The 20254-nt window shown below is 41.5% G+C and overlaps 1 protein-coding gene across 1 annotated transcript in view; it reads right to left on the reverse strand.

The window, feature by feature from the left end:
• Positions 1–20254, reverse strand: part of KIF6 (kinesin family member 6) — a 511996-nt gene that overhangs the window by 22253 nt on the left and 469489 nt on the right. Inside the window, exons 19-22 of the mRNA XM_044004953.1 lie at positions 15576–15658; positions 6726–6815; positions 2316–2405; positions 599–688 (exon numbers count right to left, since the gene is read on the reverse strand). Coding sequence (XP_043860888.1) covers positions 599–688; positions 2316–2405; positions 6726–6815; positions 15576–15658 — 353 coding nt within the window. The remainder of the gene's footprint in view (positions 1–598; positions 689–2315; positions 2406–6725; positions 6816–15575; positions 15659–20254) is intronic.

Raw genomic sequence — 20254 nt, forward strand, 5'->3', positions numbered from 1 at the left:
AGACATGACATCTCCCTGCTCTGGGCATTTTCACTGGCTGTCTCCCATGCCTGAAATATTCTCCCCACTCATCTCCATTTCTTGGTTCCCTAGCTTTCTTTGAGTCAAATAAAACCCTAGTGGTACCTTCTGTCTGCTGATTGTCTCCAATTTATCCTGTATATCTCGTTTGTATATCACCATTTTCATGTTGTTTCCAGTAGAGACTGCGAGGTCTTTGAGAGTAAGGACATCTTTTGCCTTTCTTTATATCCCCCGTAGGCACTTAAATGATTAACGATTGCTTGCAGGACTTTATATGCCCAGTGGTGTAGTTTCCCAGAATTACCACAAGGTGGTGCAGTGACTCTATCTAGGTCACCTGAGCATGCCTTGAAGAATGATTTTACTGGGGAGCTGAGTCTCTTGGAGATTCCAGGAGGTTCCTGGTGCTTCACGGGAGATGTCAAGACTACCTGGACAAGAAGGCTGTGAAATTATCTTTCTGCCCATAAACAACTTGGGAAGGGGCTACTTCTGGCTGTGGAGGAGTCAGACCAAAAATGTACCTACTTTTAGCTGTTTTTTATAGATCCATCCTCATGACAAGGACACAAACCTTTCTTCCAGACTGGGGCTGTTTGGCCGGTTCTTCTGGTTTCTTGATGGAGGGGGAGGAGAAGGCACTTTATTACTGGAAGTCAGGTCACTGCCAATGAAACAAAACAAAGGGCATGGAAAGGGTTTGCCAGGAAGGAAATTTATACCTTGATGGTGGTTATTGTTGGTGTGTGTGTTTATATTACTGTATTCCTAGGCATTATTAATTTTTGGGGGGGGGCCGGGCAATGAGGTTTAAATGACTTGCCCACGGTCACACAGCTAGCACGTGTCAAGTGTCTGAGGCCAGATTTGAACTCAGGTCCTCCTGAATCCAGGGCTGGTATTTTATCCACTATGCCACCTAGCTGCCCCTGGCATTATTAATTTTTAAGCTACACTCTACTCCCTAAACCCCAAATTGAGCCAAAGTAGCTCGAGTTAGGGAAATAATGGGGGCACTAGCCAGGAATGAGGACAAGCGTCCAGTGTCCAGTGTCCAATGAGTGGAGAATTGGAGTGGGTCTATCAATGGTCTTCAGGCTCAGAATTAAAAAGCATCTTTAGGAATCTTGGGAAGAGAAGCCATATAGTGATCAGAATTGGGACCCAGATGGAGAGAAATGTGGTGGTTTGTGTAGGATGTATGTTAAAGAGGTGCCTTTATTATCCAAGGCTGAACTAGCTAGGAAAGATTTGGATAATAGAATTTGTTTCAGGAGACTCAGTCAGAACCAAGGGGATGATGGGTAGATGGGGCAAGGTAGGAGAGAGGCAGAGGGGGGCAGCTAGGTGGCGCAGTGGATAGAGCACTGGCCCTGGACCCAGGACTCCCTGAGTTCAAATCTGGCCTCAGACACTTGACACTTAACTAGCTGTGCGATCCTGGGTAAGTCACTTAACCCTCATTGCCCTGCAAAAAAAGAGAGAGAGAGAGAGAGAGAGAGAGAGAGAGAGAGAGAGAGAGAGAGAGAGAGAGAGAGAGAGGCAGAAAATAATTTACAGGGGACAGGGCATGAAACTCACCGCACCAGGGGTTAGGAGAGTGAAGGTCTAGAATCTGGGAGCTGAGTCAGATAGCTTTGGCACCTAGACAGGGAAGTCTTTCACACTGGGATGGAGAGGGGTGGAGCATGAGGAATTTTCCAGAGTTAGACTACAGGGTTAGGATGAATTATCCTAAGAATCACTGGGGAGGAGTAAAGAGTTAGAAAGAAAGTACCTGCCAACTGCTGATATTCTAGACTCATAATTGAGAGCTAAGGAAGCAAATTCTGGAAGACTGAAATAGCCACCAGGTCATCCAAATCCACGACCAAATAAAACTGAATTAATATAAAAGTAAATGAGGTTATTAAAGGTGGAAGGTATCCAACCAGGAAAAGGTTTAGGGGCTTGTAGCTGATATTAAGGATTAGAATTAAAACCTAAGAATCATTGTGAAACTGTTACTCTTTTCAGCTATAAGTTAGAACCCTTCCCCTTAGGTTCTCCTGTAGTGCTCTAGAACAAACCCTCATTTAGATGGGTGTGCTGTTATCAGGGCCTTGGGAAGGATCCTAGAAGTTGGGCAATGTCAGAAACAAAGTGTTGGTGAAAACCTAGAACAGAATCCATCTGGGTCCCAGGATGGCTGGTGCAAAAGAAAAGTTTGAGAAGATAAATGGATTCCGGGAAAGGTGGAATATGGTACTACATCTGTCTTCTGGGCCCAAGTAAAGGGAAAAGCTACCAACCTTTCTTCCACATTAGGAATGTCGAACCTATCCTCACAACTTCTTGATGGAAGGATAGAGGGAGGTGGACTTTTCTTGGAAATCAGGCCACTTGCAAATGAAAAAAAAAAAGACACAAAAGCACATGAGAGGAGTTTTCTGGAGAAGAAATCTAGAAACCCTCCTCGGTTATGTGGTGGTGGGAGGGGCTGGGAATATTTTGTCATTATTATGCAGTTATCTTTTTTTTTTTTTTTAGTGAGGCAATCGGGGTTAAGTGACTTGCCCAGGGTCACACAGCCAGTAAGTGTTAAGTGTCTGAGGCCGCATTTGAACTCAGCTACTCCTGACTCCAGGGGCGGTGCTCTATCCACTGCGCCATCTAGCTGCCCAAGCAGTTATCTTTTAAGGACTATAAAAATATACTCTTTAGCAGCAAGCAACCAATAAGGATTTATTAATAATAATAACAGCCAACATTTATATATAACACTTTTGTACTGGGCACTTTAGAATCAGCCTTGAATTGATCCTTTTGGGGGAATCACATCATTAGTATAGAAGTACCATATCCTAGGGTGGGAGTGGGATATTTCTCTTTAAAAAGTTGTATTGGGGGACAGCTAGGTGGCGCAGTGGATAGAGCACCGGCCCTGGATTCAGGAGGACCTGAGTTCAAATCTGGTCTCAGACACTTAACATTTACTAGCTGTGTGACCCTGGGAAAATCACTTAACCCCAACTGCCTCACCAAAAAAAAAAAAAAGTTGTATTGGGGCAGCTAGGTGGTACAGTGGATAAAGTACCAGCTCTGGATTCAGGAGGACCTGAGTTCAAATCTGGCCTCAGACACTTGACACATACTAGCTGTGTGACCCTGGGCAAGTCACTTAACCCCCATTGCCCTGCCCCCCCCCAAAGTAGTTGTACTGAGGTTTTTAAACAATAAAATTGATGTTATTCCCCAGTAAACTGATTTTTACCCCACCCTCTACCCTGTCCTCATCCCAAGCCCTCTTTTGTGACACAGAAGTCCAGTTAAGCTAAAAAAAAAAAAGAAACCCAACCCCCCCCCCAAAAAAAAAAACAAACCCAACAACAAACCAGATGCCATGTCTGACAGGGTATGCTCCATTTTGGGCCTGTCGCATACCTCCTTCCCTCTGAGATTTTCACATCATTTTCTGACTCCTGCTCCATGTGAACCTTCCCTCAGCTCACAATTTGACAGCCGTAAACTGGACTGGTGGGAAGCATCAATGGTCGCTCCCCCAGCTTGCAATGTGGAGACTATACTACAGTTGGGAACCTTCCCATTAGGAAAAGATATCTCGTGGTCTTTGGGTTTTACAAGGATCACACTTCCATGACCATGTTTTCCCTACTGATGACACGCTTCATGGTGGAGTATAAATAGGAAAGTAGACTGTAAGCAGGAAGCCTTGGGTTTGAATACAGCCTCAGCTACTTCCTAGCAATGTGACCCTGGATAAGAACCCATTTGAGGTGTGGAGATACTGTCATCTTGAGGGAGATCACTGTGGTCCATATGAACCTTAAGCATTTAGAGGGCTTTCCAATCTCATCTGGACGCTGAATTATTATTACCATTTTTTTTTAAATATAGGAGACTTAATTCCACTGCCTCTTACATCTTGGGGTCACGCATCCAACACGCAGATTTGCGGCTGTAGAAACCAGAATCTGAACACCCTAAGAACTAGCTGCCTTGGCAAATGACATGTCTAAAGAATGGAAGCTACACAGTTACTCAGCCATGGTTGGATCTGTTGGGGCCTGGCTCCTAGCATAAGGCAGAGGGTGATTACATTGGGGCCCGGCTGCCTGGGCCCCAAACCAGAATGATTCTTGCCTTTCAAAGATGATTGGTCTCCAACAAGGTCCTACATCTCTACCCTTATCTTTATATCAGCCTCAGAGACCTGGGGGGCAGTGTCTAGTTCTGGGATGACAGTGTTACTAAACACCCAGGCCTTTTTAAAAACTCTCTGATTTCCCTGGTATGTTCAGTTGTGTGAAATGTATCCTTAAGCTAAGGAGCCCATGCAAAATGTAGAAGACCTGTCTTGATTCCACCCCGCCCCCCTTTAGGGGTTGGGGGTACTGTGATCAAAATGGCTAATTTCCTGCCCTACATAGGACCCTTCTACTGCTGTTGAATTTGTTCATTTGTAACTTTTTTGAATAAAATGTTTTCTGACTTTTAAATTCTAAACCTCTTTGTAACCACCAACAAAAACAAATAGCAAATTAAGCCAAGGATAAAAATGAGATTGTATATAAACTCTAAGTACTTTAGAACTTGTTTAACATTCTATATATTAACTTTAACAAATTAAAGTTCCACCTTCTACAGGAAGCTTTTCCTGATTCCCCTTAATGCTAGTGTCTTCCCCTGAGGTTTTCTCCAATTTATCATACATATACCTTGTTTGTACCTAGCTGTTTGCATGTTGTCTCTCCCATTTGAAAGTAATCTCACTGAGAACAGGGACTGTTTTTGTCTTTCTTTGTACCTCAAAGGCTTAGCCCAGTGCTTGGCCCATAGTAGGTGATTAATAAATAATTTGTTGGCTGGGCTTGACAGACTAAATTTACAACTTGTTTAAAATTCTGTGAATCATTTTTAACAAACTAAATAAAATAAAAAAAGTCCTTGTTGCTTTTGTGTTCCTTTTTTAACCTGAGATTTTGATTTAAAAATTTTTAAACACGGTCATAGAATGTATGCTGTTGTTCTTATTCTTTCTTTTTACTTATTCTTCATATATGGGTTTTTTTTTTTTTTTTTGCAGGCAATGGGGGTTAAGTGACTTGCCCAGGGTCACACAGCTAGTAAGTGTCAAGTGTCTGAGGCCGGATTTGAACTCAGGTACTCCTGAATTCAGGGTCGGTACTTTAACCACTGCGCCATCTAGCTGCCCCCATATATGTTTTTTAGCTTGACTGTCTCCCACCTTACCTCCTCTTCAGTTGGGTCCCTGTTTATTTCACACTCTTCAAATGTAATTATTCACCACTTTATATGCTAAAGTTCACTTTTCTAAAGCATATTCCTCCCCAGTTGGAACACACTAATTGGACACTAGAATTATATTTCAGGTGAGGTGCTATGTCATATAATAATAATAGAACTAATTAGCATTAATAGAGTGCTTTAAGGTTTGCAAAGGACTTTACATTTGTGTAGCTCACTTTACTCTCCACAGTTAAATTTTATTCTTGTAACTGTTTACTTGTTTACCCAATATTTGTCCTTCTATGAAGGTTCAACTCCTGGTTCATTCCCACATTTATACCATGCATGGCAATTACAGTTGTTGATGATTTTTTTTTTGTTTGTTTGTTTTGGTGAGGCAATTGGGGTTAAGTGACTTGCCCAGGGTCATACAGCTAGTAATTGTCAATTGTCTGAAGCCAAATTTGAACTGAGGTCCTCCTGGCTCCAGGGCTGGTGCTCTCTCCACTGCGCCACCTAGCTGCCCTGATGATTATTTTTTAAGAATTAGAGGTTGGGGCAGCTAGGTGGCACAGTGGATACAGCACCAGCCCTGGAGTCAGGAGGATCTGAGTTCAAATCTAGCCTCAGACATATACTAGCTCTGTGACCCTGGAAAAGTCACTTAACCCCCATTACCTTTCTTTTTTTTGGCAGACAATGCCCCCCCCCCATTACCTCTTTAAACTAACCCAACGAATTGGACACTGTTTATGGCTAGCACTGTTGACAAATAGGAGGAGGGTCAAAGGTCAGTAAGACTGTACCTGAAACTTGTAACTTGTACATAGATAAGCCCTTTGAGAAGTTGGGTCCATTCTCAATCATGCAGCTCCTGATTTCTGTGATAGGACAACCCTAGGATTTACCAACCTTGCTCTGTATCTATCCCCTTTTTTTGGTGGAGTCCTCCCCCCCTTCCCCCCTCCCCCAAAGTTTTCTGGAATCATGGAAAGCCAAATTCTAGTAATCTTCCTCAAGTTGGACTTAGATTCAGTGAATGCTCACCACACTAACCATGGATAGCAAAGAAGGTTGTGTAGTTTTTGGTAGATCCTGAACTTGTGATACTTAATAAGAGCAGGAGAGGCATTCAAGGAGAAATCATGGTGCCCAAGCCCAAAGCAGAAGGTTAGGTGGGGGCTAGACCAAAAATAATAAGCTTATTGCCCTGCATTTAGTGCTTAGGCAGGTATCAAATGATAAGGACTTTGGTGTCCAAGCCCAGCTGTGTTGCCTTCTGGTGATATGTTGGAAAGAGTGTTGGGGATAGGAGGATTACTAATATTTGGCTTTTCGTGAATCCAGAAAACCAGGGAAAGCAAAAATTCCCAAATTAGAGGCCCTTGGTTGACCAGATCCCAAGTGTCACATAAATATCCGTGATCAGAGGAGAAGGAAGAATTACTAACCTTTCTTCCACACTAGGGTTGTTAAACCTGCTCCTTTGGATTCTTGATGAAGGGGGAGGGGAAGGCATAATTTTTCTGGAAATCAGTTCACTGGAAACAAAACAAAACAAAGCAAAAAAATCAGAAGTTTGCCAATGAATAAATTCAGGATTTATCCCTGAGAGCTAAGAGAAATATCTTTCTTTGATGATTTATAAATTCATTTAGTCTTTGGAAAATTACATCTGCAGCCAGCATAACTCATTCATAGTTCTGCAGAGCTTTGGGTATCTGGAACCTGTTGTTCCTGAGAAAAGTGTTGGGGAATTCCATGCTGAAGTAACATGCTGACAATATTAATGACTATGGGATGACATAATTAGCTGCTCTGTCCACTCTGAGGACTGTCAACTTTAACAATTCAAATAGATGCCTTTCTATTCCTTTAAATAAACCTCCAAAGAGCCTGCCTCATCTTAAAAGATTCCACAAGAGTTATAAATACTGGAACTTGATGACACACAACTCAAAGTACTCATTTTTTTTCCTCTTCACTTCATCTGGCCTTCCCTTATGCCAACAAGAAATCAACCATCCTGATACCTTTTTTTTTTTTCTGGTGGGGCAATGAGGGTTAAGTGACTTACCCAGAGTCACACAGCTAATAAGTGTCAAGTGTCTGAGGCCAGATTTGAACTCAGGTCCTCCTGCATCTAGGGCCAGTGCTTTATCCATTGCTCCACCTAGGTGTGCCACTCTCCCCCCCCCCCCCGCCCCCATGATACCTTTTGATAAACCCAGGGGGGGTCTCATGGCAGTCTGACAAAGGAAATTGTGGGCCCATCATATTTTTTCCTTTTTAAAATCTTATTTTTCCTTATATATCTTGGTTTTGTATCACATTCATTTCCTAGTGTCTCCCCTCCCTTCCACCCTTCTGCCGTGAGCCATCCCTTGTAACAAAGATTTAAAAGGAAAGAAAAAAAAAGCAGTTTCAGCAAACCGTGTCTGACAGTATATGCCATATCCTACATCCATAGTCTCCACTCTTTGCAAAGAGAGGATGAAGCACATTCTTTCAGCTCTTTTCTGGGCTAAGCTTGGTCATTGTAATTACACAGCAATTAGTTTTAGTTCTTGTTCTTTCCACTTAACTGAGGTAGTTATTGTGCATATTATTTTCCTGGTTTGCCTTGCTTCACTTTGTATCAGTTCATGTCTTTCCATGTGTCTCTGAATTCTAAACTTTTATTGTTTCTTACAATTTAGTAATATTCCATTATATTCATGTACTGTAATTTTTTTCCAGGTGTGTCTCACTTCAATTTTTTTTTGGGGGGGGGGAGAGGCATAGATAAGTAGATTGAGCCCAGCTCTAGCCTACTCTCCCATTCCTTGGGTGCTAAAGCAAAGCAGCATTTTCTATGAGAAGGGAGGGAAGGAGCTTAAAGAGCCATCCAGAGTAGTGTCCCTTCCCATGTGCATATTTTAAGAGGAAGACTAGGCCCATCTAGCTGGGGAATGATGGAAAGAAAGAGATTCTTGCTTTACTTAACCATATTTTGGGATTCAAATCATTTGTACAGAATGATCATTAATGAAAAAGGAAAGGAATAGCATACACCTTAGGAGACCAGGAAAGGCCTGGGAACCCTTGTTGAAATTCGAAAATGAAATGATCTGGGCATTTGGTGTATTTGTCCTTGTTAAAAACCAAGTTATTGACTTTTGCTCTCTTTCTCCTGAGTCTTGATGTCTCCAACCTCCTTCCCCAAGCCCACTGCATGGTGTCCCCCTCCACCAATAATTCCTCCACTCATAAATTCTGGCAGCATGTGGTTGCACTAAATCTGAACATGAATTTGGATGGTGTATACTCAGACTGCCCAATTGTTCTTCCATTAGCCAGAATGGCCTTTCAAGGTTTGTTCACCAATATTCCAGGGTATAGTGAGTGAGCCTGCAATCTTCACATGGCATCGACTACATCAGTGTTGGACAATTCTCTGCCACCAGGGACTTTCTAAGGTCAACCTTGAGGGTATTGGGCACTGGTGAGAAGCTGAGGACCTACTAGAAATGCCCATTAGTAGGTAGCTCATCTTGCTGCTGACCTTGGGCTGCAGTGAGAGCTGGAAGGATGGGGCCGTGGTCACATTGTTCTTGATCTGTTTGGCAGCCTGGGGAAAATCCCAGTGGTGGTCTCCTTGCAGCATGTCCTGAGAGCTGTTTCCAGAAGCTCCTCTGAACTTTAAGAACCTTGAGGCAGGCCACCAGCTGGTTCTGGGAGCTCACAGACATGGCGAGCTGTTTGATCATCATTAGCATGCCCGACCTTTATTTAGCTCATCTGGAAATATGCTTCCAGGTCTTCCTGTGCCGTGGTGGGGCTGGCCTCTATCTTTAGCAGCATCTGTTTCAAGGCATAGATGAAGTTCTGTCTGTCTTCATTTTTCATTGAAAGAGTGATGATGATCTTCCTCAGTGCCTCCTTCTATTCCTCCATCTTGGCCAAGATGCTCACAGAGTTCCAGTATCCTTCCCCTCCACCCTGCTCTCTGCTCACTGCTCAGCCTGGGACTTCTTTTTCCTGACCTTCTAGTTCTACCTTTCCCACAGACTACTATGATATTCTGGGAGATTTCCCAATGAGTGGGCATCTACTTTGCTTCCAGTTCTCTGCCATGGTAAATATTGCTGATGTGAGTATTTTGTGATCTTTTTTTCTTTGACCTCCTTAGGGTATATGTCCAGCATGATGATTTCCAGTTCAAAGGTTATAGTTTAGTCACTTTAAACTCTAAGTCTAGCACCAACTATTTTAATCTTTTGTAGCCTTTGACAATTTGTTGGGTGTGAGTGAAACCTCAGAAACATTTTGGATTGCATTTCTCTTATTCTTAGCGATTTAGAGCAGATATTCAGATCGGTGTCAATAGTTTGCAATCCTTTTGAGGATTTTTCATATTCTTTGACCACTAGGGGATGGATCTTGGTCTTAAATATTTATATCAATCCCTTATATATCTGAGACTTCAGAGATAATTGATGCAAAGATTTCCCTCAGGTGACACTTTTCCTTCTTAACTAAGCTTCATTGATTTTTTTTCATGGAAAAACTTCAATTTTTAAAAAAATAATAAACATTTTTATTTAAGGTTTTGAGTTCCACCTATCCCTCCTTCTCTCCTTCCCCACTCCCTGAGGCAGTAAACAATCAGAAATAGGTTATGCATGTACAATTATGTAAAACATTATCATATCAGTCATTTTGTATAAGAAAACGAATAAAAGAAAAACATGAAAGTGAAAAATAGCATGCTTCAGTCTGAGTTCAATCAATATCAGGGTTTTTTTTTGGGACAATGAGGTTTAAGTGACTTGCCCAGGGTCACACAACTAGTAAGTGTCAAGTGTTTGAGGCTGGATTTGAACTAAGGGTCCTCCTGAATCCAGGGCCAATGCTTTATCCACTATTCCATAGTTCTTTCTTTGGAGGTAGATAGTATGCTTCATCTTTAGTCCTCTGGGATTGTCTTGGATCTTTGTATTTCTTTTTCTTTTTTTTTCGGGGTAATGGAGGTTAAGTGACTTGTCCAGGGTCACTCAGCTAGTAAGTGTCAAGTGTCTGAAGCCAGATTTGAACTCAGATACTCCTGAATCTAGGGCCAGTACTCTATCTACTGCGCCACCTAGCTGCCCCCAGATCTTTGTATTTCTGAGAAAAGTTAAGTCATTCAATTCTTCATCAAACAATATTGTTGTCACTGCACAACGTTCTCCGGGTTCTGCTTACTACACTATACATCACTTCATACAAGTCTTTCCAGGCCTTTCTGAAATCATCCTGCTTGTCATTTCTTATAGCACAATAATATTCCATCACCACCAGATACCACAGTTTGTCTAGCCAATCCCCAATTAATGGGCATTCCTTTGATGTCCAATTCTTAGCCATCAGAAAAAGAGCTCCTATAAATATTTTCTATAAATAAGTCTTTTCCTCTTTTTTGGGATGTCTTTGGGATATAAACCTATCAGTGGTATTGCTGGATCAAAGGTTATGCAGTTTTATAGCCCTTTGAGCATAATTTCAAATTGCTCTCCATAATGGTTGGATCCTGAAAACTTCAATTTCATGTCAAAATTATCCCCTTTTTTCAGTGGGAGTGAGAAAATAACCTCTGTCCTTTTTTGGGTTAAGAATTCTCCCCCTATTTTGTGAAAGGCACTAACCCGACCACATTCTTTTGTAATGGTATGACTTTTTTTGTTCATGTAGCCATTATGAACTTATTGTGGTAAATGGTGTAGAATGTTGGCCTAAACTTATTTTCTGCTGAACTGTTTCCTGGTAGTTCTTTTTAAACAGATATTTCTTTCTCAAGTAATTTATGTTTTGGTACTTCTCAAATACAGAGTTCTTGATTATAGTGTTTCTGATTCTTCCTTATGTTGTTTATTCTGTTGATTTACTTTAAAATTTTTTTAGTCAATATTAAAATGGTTTCATTCCTTTTAAAAAAACCCAACAAGCTGTTGCCTGATTTCTAAAGGGCCCTGCTTACCTTAATGGCTAAACTCTAGGACTCTAGTGATTGTTTTATATTGTAAAATTGCCCCTGGCTCTGTGGCTGTGTGAGTTGTTGTGCAAGAGCAGGATGTAGCCACTAGGTGGCAGGATGCACAAAGTTTTCTACTAAACACGCCATCTTCCTTTGGGGTGGCTTTTTATAGAGATTCCTGGCAGAGAATGTGAGAATCAGTGTGACCTTTTAGCCTTGTGGAACTGATTCCTTTACACTGGGTCAGGGTCTGTTCAGAAGCAAGAACAAACTGGCTTATTAAGGCCAAAGCTGCCTCTGATGAGTTAGCTATGTTGGGTCTACTTCTAAAACCCTTATTTGTTCTTTGCAGAATTCAGAGGAACAGCCAAAAAAGTGCCCAGTGAAGATCAGGACAGAAATGTTCAATGTGATGTTGAATTGAATATCATTGAACTGAACCAAACAGCACTCCACAAGGCTGCCCTCAATCCATTGGAATACTGGCTTATAATAAAGAGCAAAGAACCGTAGCTCATGGGACCCAGGGGAAAGAAACCTGTGTGGAATATTCACTGCTAGTCACATGGCAAATTAAAAATTCCAAAGAAGAGGGCAGTAGATGTCTGAGGGGGTGAATTATTCTATCAAGAGATGCTGTATGGGGTCATGGAGTAAGATGGCCAATAGCAAGTGATTCAACTTACTGACTACAACACAAAGAACCACAAATGGATGACCAGGAGACCAAAACGTTGGTGGGTTGAGTCAGTAGTGTGGCTGTTTGGACAGAAATTAAAATGATGAGTGTTCAATGTATGTATACTCTCATTGCAATGAGTGCTGGAAGTGGGAAGGAAAGAAAGGCAGAGAAGCTTCAAGAATGCAGATCCAAAGTTCATAGTGAAGGGTAGTTCAAGACTCAGTAGAATACCTTGGGAGAGGAATAAGACAAAAAGAACAATTCTTGGGTGCTGAGCAGGACCTTTACAGTTGAAGGGGAGGCCGTGTGGTGAAGTGGAAAACACATCTGCCACTTTGTATGTGACCCTGGATGATCCATTGAACGTCTCTGGGCCTCAGCTCCTTAAATGTAAAATGTGAAGGTTGGACTAGATGACCTCTAAAGTCTAAATGTATGAGCCTACGGACTTCGGAGACCATATAATCAGATTTTCACCACATGAAATCTTGCTATAGGCAACTGGGGGGATGGAGAGTCCCAGAATTGCTCAGTTGCTAAGCACCACCACTTAACCTCCACTGCCATGCACACACACACTCAATGCTAGAATGAATGATCTCACATCCTCATACCACGATTTAAATTTTTGCCTAAACGGCCACACTACTGACTCATCCCACCAAATCTTTGGTCTCCTGGTCGGCCATTTGTGGTTCTTTGGGTTCTAGTCTGTAAATGGAATCACTCTTTTTGTTCTCCGTCCTTACTCTAAGAGCTAGACAACATCTCTTGTTAAGATAAATCACAGCTTATGGGGTTCAATTCAGTTCAATAGTACCTTGAACATTTCTGCCCTCATCTTCACTGGGTACTTTATCCACTGTTGTGCTGATGTGGTAGAAATTAATAGATACTGTTTTGCAACTTCTGACCCATTTTCTGTTCACAACAATATTCTACCAACTGAGCTAGTAGCTATATTTAACATCTTTTTTTCTTTTTTTTTGGTGGGGCAATGGGGGTTAAGTGACTTGCCTAGGGTCACACAGCTAGTAAATGTAAAGTGTCTGAAGCCAGATTTGAACTCAGGTCTTCCTGAATCCAGGGTCGGTGCTCTATCCACTGTGCCACCTAGCTGCCCCTGGGCTTTATGGTTTTTTAAGGTTCCTTCTAGCTCTGAATCCTATGCAACTATGAATTATTTCAGTCTTTTACCTGATCCAGGTTGTGTGGGGCAATGGTAATTGAAAATCTATCTAGTTTCAAGAAGTTTCATTTCTAAGTCTACCAGCCTGGATAAGCCCCTGCAGTTACTATAACTTTTCTTGGAACTTTGGGAGGACATTTGGAAACAATCATCCACAAAAAGCAAATATGTGATGTGCTCACTATCAATCTTTATTTTCTTTTACAATCCAGGTCTCAGATTGCCACAACAGATTGTCCAAACAGTTTTTGGGGAGATTGTATCTTTTCATGATACCCTTTTGGGGACATCCATGTGGCACAAGTCTAGGACTTGTTTGGTTTCAGTTTTGTACTCAAGAGTTTGTTCCCTCAAGGATACTGACATGCAATGTAATACTGACATTCTGACCAAGTTGAATGATGTTTTATACTTTATAAATGCACAGAATGCAAAGACTTAAAATTCTCTGCATTTTTCTCAAAGTTGCCAGACTTCATGTGTGTGATCAGTAGTTGTAAAGTAAATCTGGCATGAAAGTCAGCCTTGTTTGGGACCTATGGAGTCCTCTACGTCTGTCCCAATGAGAGGGGGTGTATTATGTGAGTGAAGAGCATAAGTTATGCTAGTTAAAGAACTTCCAATTCAACTTTTAAATTACTTAAAGCCTAACATTTACATTTTAATGTGGTGACTTTTGTCATCCCTACATTTTCAATCATATTTTAGATGGGGCAGAGTTACCATTCATTCATCCATCCATTTCTCGGCCCCCCCCCATCTTCTTATCAGTGTGCAGGAAATAGAAAGTACTATTGAGTACAACAGGCTGAAGAAGCAAAGAGTGTACCCATCCATGACTGGTGGGCTTCCTGGTAGCTGGGCTGTATTATCTAATAGTGGAGGGGAAAATTCTGTCTTCCTAGCTGGGTTAGATTATTCTGAAGGCATTGAGTTTGAGGGGAGGACAGCACAGGGAGCTCAGGCTGAAGTATCAGCCAGAATGGCAATAGGCTCTTAGTGCCAATGGAGTGAGAAGAAAGGCCTTTGCATTTCTCAATAATAACAGCTAGCATTCATCTAGCATTTTAAAGTTTGCAAAGCACCTTATAGATATTTACTCATTTTATCCTTACAACCATCCTGGGAGGTAAGGTGCTATTATTATCCCCACTTTATAGTTGAGGAAATTGAGGCAGACAGACATTAAGTGACTTGCCCAGGGTCACACAGCTAGATTAGAGTTCAGGTCCTCCTGACTCCAAGTCCAGTATACTATCTACTGTGCTATGTAGCTGCCTTCATTATTTGAAAGGTCCAGGGAAATGGCTAACTGGGCAAGGTCAGTGCTTATTACTGTTTGTAATCTGTTTTTCAAATTTTCAATGTGATTATCCCACATACTTGCAAAATTTAGCTCCTCAGGCTGAGCCGTACAGAATCTCCCTCAGGAGAGCTTTGGTTGTACCAGTATGATGGTTAAGAGGATGGTAACATCTTCTGTGGGCTAGTTATAAGGCACCAAGCCAGCACTTGGGTGGGTCTGAGAATCAAGGACTATTGTGTCACTGACGACATGACTACAATAAAGAAAGGAAATGGTCACTCTCTGGACCTAGCTTACAGAATAGGGGCTATAGGGAAACAAAGCTCTATTTACAGTCTGAAGTCCTTCTGGGATCCCTGGGAAAAGAAGATGTATTTCTTCTATTCTGACATTATGGGAACCTGCCAAAATTTTAATGAAAGCCTTGCTAAGGAGTGCATTTTAGCTGCCCATTGAGATACCTGTCCAGGCCACATGCCAACCACTTGTTGGCCACTCAACATCAAGCCACACCTTCCTAGGTTTTTTTTGGGGGGCATGGGAGTAGCTTATGCAAGAAAAGGGGCCACATCTCCATCATCTTTTTTTTGACACAGCAACATGCATTTTTCAGGATAGGAGAGGAGTTAGGGTACTAGTCTGTCATCACCCAACAGCTGTTTGAAGCTCTGCAATCCCCTCAGATTGTATCTAAGACTTGTCCCACAGTACTGACCCCTCAGTTTAAAAACAAAAACAACACTATTTCAGGGAAATATACAAAGTCCAAGTCTAGAGCAGGGCTTCTTAACCTGACGTCTGTGACATTAAAAATACATACATAACACATACATGCATATATACATACATACACATATATACATTTATTTATTCTGAGAAATTATTCTGAGAAAGGGTCCACCGGTTTCACTAGACTGCCAAAGGGGTCCAGGATACAAAAAACCTAACGAACCCCTGGTCTAGATTTTCTACTCTTAATTAAAAATAAAAAAGTAATTTGTTCTCTCAGATCCCCATGGCACAATCCAATCTCGAAGGATACCCTTAAGTGAAGCAAAACTTAAGTAAATGAGAGAAGCCAAATACCTTTGCTGGATATTCTGACGCCCTTGGGAGACCTTCCGCTTACCTTTTATTGGCAAGATGTGACTGCGATTGCTGCTGTTGCTGGGATTCCGGTGTCCGGAGAGAATTTGCTGGCAAGGATTTTTTCTGTTGACCCAAGAAGAATTTTTATAGAATCCTAGGAAGATGTAAAGTAGGGGGGAATCTCCTAGAATAAATGCACAATGACCCCTACTCTGATGACTACTCCTGCTCCTCTGACTTTATAGCCCTTTGGGGCTTAGGAAATGTCCCATGTGCACCTATGTCATCTGGCCCTCAACAACCACAGGGGCTGGAAAGGCAGGCATTGTGGAATCACAGCATTTTGGAGCTGTAAGAGACCCAAGCCAGAGCTGAAAAAGAAGCCCCTCTGTGACCTAGCTCTTTGCTTGAAGCCTTCTGCTTTCTGCAGCAGCTTGGTCCACTTTAGGACAGTTAATAACATTAGGGACGTTTTTTCCACTGCTCCTAGTTCTGCCCCCTGGCATTGATTCTTTTCAAATGCTTGAATGCTGCCTTCCCATGCTTCTCTCTCTACCCTCCTTCTCTTCCCCTGTTCTGATCACCCTGCTATGGACACTCTCAGTATTCCTCCTAAAATGTCATGCTTAGAACTGAACACAATACTCCAGATATGTTCTGACCAGGGCGTACTGTCATCTCCTCAGTCCTGGATACTATGGAGGGGAATATTCCACTAGGCTTTTTGGCTTCTAGATTACATACTGTTGGCTATTAGTTTGCAGTCTGCTAAAATCCCCAGTCTTCTCAGGACAACTGTTGGTGACTCTTCACTGCCTCTCATCCTCCCATATCCAACTTACTTCTTCTTAAAGTTTTTTGTTTGTTTGATTTGGGGGGGGGGGGATTTGGTTTTTTTTGCAGAGCAATGAGGGTTAAGTGACTTGCCCAGGGTCACACAGCTAGTAAATGTCAAATGTCTGAGGCTGGATTTGAACTCAGGTCCTCCTGAATCCAGGGCCAGTGCTTTATCCACTGCGCCACCTAGCTGCCCCCTTCCAACTTACTTCTAAGGGCTGTGGATTCTAGCTTTATAACATGTCTTGCTTGGTATCCTTCTTTCTTATGACACATTTATCATCCTGGTACAGACCCCTCATTACCTCATGCCTGGACTAAATATTACAATAGCCTTCTGGTTGACCACAAGTCTCTCCCCATCCTAATCCAGCCTCCACTCAGCTGTCAAAGTGATCTTCCTAGAACATCAGTATACTCCAGGGGCTCCCTATCATCTCCAGGATCAAATATAAAATCCTGTTTGGCATTCAAAGCTCTCCACAAACTAGCCCTATCCTCTTTCCAGTCTTCTTATGCTTTATACCCTCTCACTCTCGACCCCTGTGTACTCTGTAACCCAGTGACACCGGCCTCTTTGCTATTCCTCAAGCAAGATATTCTACCTCCTGATTATCGACACATTCACTGGCTGTCCCCATGCCTAGAACTACTCTCCCTCCTCATTTCCACTTACTGGCTTCCCTTGGTTTCCTTCAAGTCCTGGTTAAAATCCCACCTTCAGGAAGCCTTTTCCCACATTGCCCCTTAATTCCAGTTGATTAATCCCTCCATTGATTATTTCCTACTTATCCTCCAGAGAACTTGTTTGGAATTAATTGTTTGTTTGTTTGTTTGTTTGTTTTTTTTAGTGAGGCAATTGGGGTTAAGTGACTTGCCCAGGGTCACACAGCTAGTAAGTGTTAAGTGTCTGAGGCCGGATTTGAACTCAGGTACTCCTGACTCCAGGGCCGGTGCTCTATCCACTGCGCCACCTAGCTGCCCCTGGAATTAATTGTTTACATGTTGCCTCCCCCAATAGATTATGAGCTCCTTGAGAGCAGAGACTGTCTCTTACCTTTCTTTGTATTCCTAGTGCTTAGCTCATTGCCTAGCACATTGTAGGCACCAAATGAATGTTGACTGACTATCCTACGAGATCAAATTTGACTTCTTATATTAAGATACCTAGTTTATCTTTCTTGTTACCCTCATTTTGTGCATTTTGGTACAGATATCTGAGGACAAGAACTTTATTAATGGCTTCCTTCTTGGATGTTGTTGCCTCTGAACTTTTGGGCATCTCAATAGAATGGGAATTCTATTTTTGGGAATCCTAATAAAATCGAAGGCAAGGGCTATTTTCACTTTTGTGCTGGCATGGCAGCACTTAGCATAATTCCTGGAACATAGTATGTAATTAATATTTATCAAACTGAATCTCAACTGCAGTTCTTTTTACACTGTAGCTACCCTATGTGGTATCTGGCATGCTGGGTGTATATGGATACTTTTCTCTTTTTCCAGTTTAATGCCTTTTTTTTTTTTTACTAGATTTGCAAGACTCCAGATAAATAAATTCTTACTAGCCTTTGTAATGTGTACTCTATGCCTGGCCAGGATCCTGTCATTCCTTTATTTGACCATTTTAGCCAGCTGTTCAACTTCCCAAATCTGTTTTTCTATTCTGAATCTTTTACCTTTGCTAGTCAGCTGGGATGTGCCACCTAGAACTCTAATGTTTTACATTAGATGTAAATTTTGGCAATAAGAGAATAGGATGGAGGAAACTTTTCTAGGTTCCTTCCATCTATTTGTGTCCATACAAGTCATCAGAAATGAGTTTTAGTCTAATATTAGGAAGATGTGGCCTTTCTGTTGTTGCTCAGTTCAATAAATAGCCCAGTATACTTCAGTGGGAAGTCACCAATTACCATTCTTCTTTTCTTCCTCTGACCTTTACTGGATGAATATGGATCTACTTTACTAGTTTGAAGGACAAACAGCTGGTTCCTCCTTAGGGTATCTATCCAATTACCTTGTTTCCCTTCTTTTGCCTCAAGTGTTCAGTGGTCCTTTCTTTCATACTTTGTGTTATATTGCTGCTGTTTGTACTTTGTTTTTAAAGAGGATCAGGGACATCATGATGCTGGGATAAAATAATGGATGACAGGTGACCACTTGTGTACAAAATGGATTTAAGTGATGAAGAATTGCACAAAGTCATCAGCCTCGATTTCTCTTCCAGAGTCATCAAAGTCCACTGGCAAGACAAGAGGAGTCAGGACAACTGGTGATAGGCTGGGATGCAATGGATGACCTTAGAGGCTTCAATGTCTGACCCACCACTAAGCACCTCACAGCACCTGCTTCAGTTGTCTTCATGGCTGTTGGAACAAATTGTTCTTATCCTCCGATTCTGCCAAGGGAAATCTTAACATGCTTGGGGTGCACATTCCTCTAACTCACTGATATGTTGGAGGCCCGGCAGTTATTCTCAACCTGGTTTAGCCCATCTGCCTAGCTCTATTATTCTACCCTTCAATTTCCTGATATTGATCAGGATTCAATTCTTCCTCTTCAGAGCCCCCCTTTTTTTGGTTGGGCTTTCACACTGAAACCTATCTTCTTATTTTTAAAAGACCATAATTATAGAGTTGGAAGGAACCTCAGGGGCCCTATAATTCAATTTTATTTTTAATGTAACTTTTATTTACTTTTTTTGTCAATTAGTTAGCATTACTTTTCCTTCCATCTGTACCCCTTAAAAAAAGAAAAAACCAAACTCTTCTAACACATATTCAAGCATAACAAAATTTTATATTGGCCATGTCCAAAATGTATATCTCATTTTATATCTGGAGTCTGTCTGGAGGTGGGCTGCATGCTTCATTATCAGACCTCTGGAATCATGGTTGGTCATTGGGTTGGTCAAATTTCTTAAGTCTTTATTTCGGCTGAGGCAAAATAAAATTTGCTTCTGGCTCTTAGTTTACCTCAGTGTAAATATTTCCAGTGTATTTCTTGTGAACAACATATTTTTGTACACTGATTTCTAATCCATTCTGCTAAATTCACGTGTGATTTGATCCCATTTACAGCTCTGATTGTGAATTGCGTATTTCCCACTATCCTATTCTCTTATATGTTTCTTTTGTTTTTCACCCCTATTTATAAAGAAGATGGTGAGAGAGAATGAGTGAGCTCAGAACCAGTGTTCTAGGTCTGATGTAATCTGCTTCTGTTCCCTGTGCCTTTTCTCTTTCCCTCTCTGATAGCCCAATTGCAGGTTCTTATCTTTTCTTTCTAATCCCTCTTTGAAATTCACCTTTACTAATTAATTCATTTTTCTTAAGACTAATCTTTTCCTTAATCTCCTGTCCCTTTTATTTTCCCCTTTCCTTTCTATTCTTTCCCACTTGTTTCCCTGTTAAGTGATATGGATTTCCATTCTTAACTGTTTGTGTTGTTTGTGTACATTCTTCCTTCGTTTGACAAGTTCAGATGAGATTGAGGCCCAGGCGTTTCCTTTCTCTTCCTTTGTCTAAATTTCTATTTGTGATTGCCAATTATATGAGATAACTTTTCCCATCCTTCCTCCCCTTGTGTCCCTCCCATTTATTCCTCTTCCTCTCCATTTCCATTCTTCTTTTAAGACCATCAAAACAAAACAGCCGCTCCTAATCCCTCTGCTTAATTAGACTCTCTCTGTGACCACTGATGAAGATAGAGTTCTGAGGGGATACATGCATTAACTCCCTGTATTAAAATAGAAAGCTTTTTCTTATTTAGTCCCTTATAATTGATTTTTTATGTTTGCCTTTTTTGTTTCTCTTGACTCCTGTGTTTATATTTTTAAAAAATTTAAGCATCTCTGGTCTTTTGATCAGGAATGCTTGGAAT

This window comes from Dromiciops gliroides, chromosome 4 (assembly GCF_019393635.1).
Source record: "Dromiciops gliroides isolate mDroGli1 chromosome 4, mDroGli1.pri, whole genome shotgun sequence".
Classification (NCBI taxonomy): Eukaryota; Metazoa; Chordata; class Mammalia; order Microbiotheria; family Microbiotheriidae; genus Dromiciops; species Dromiciops gliroides.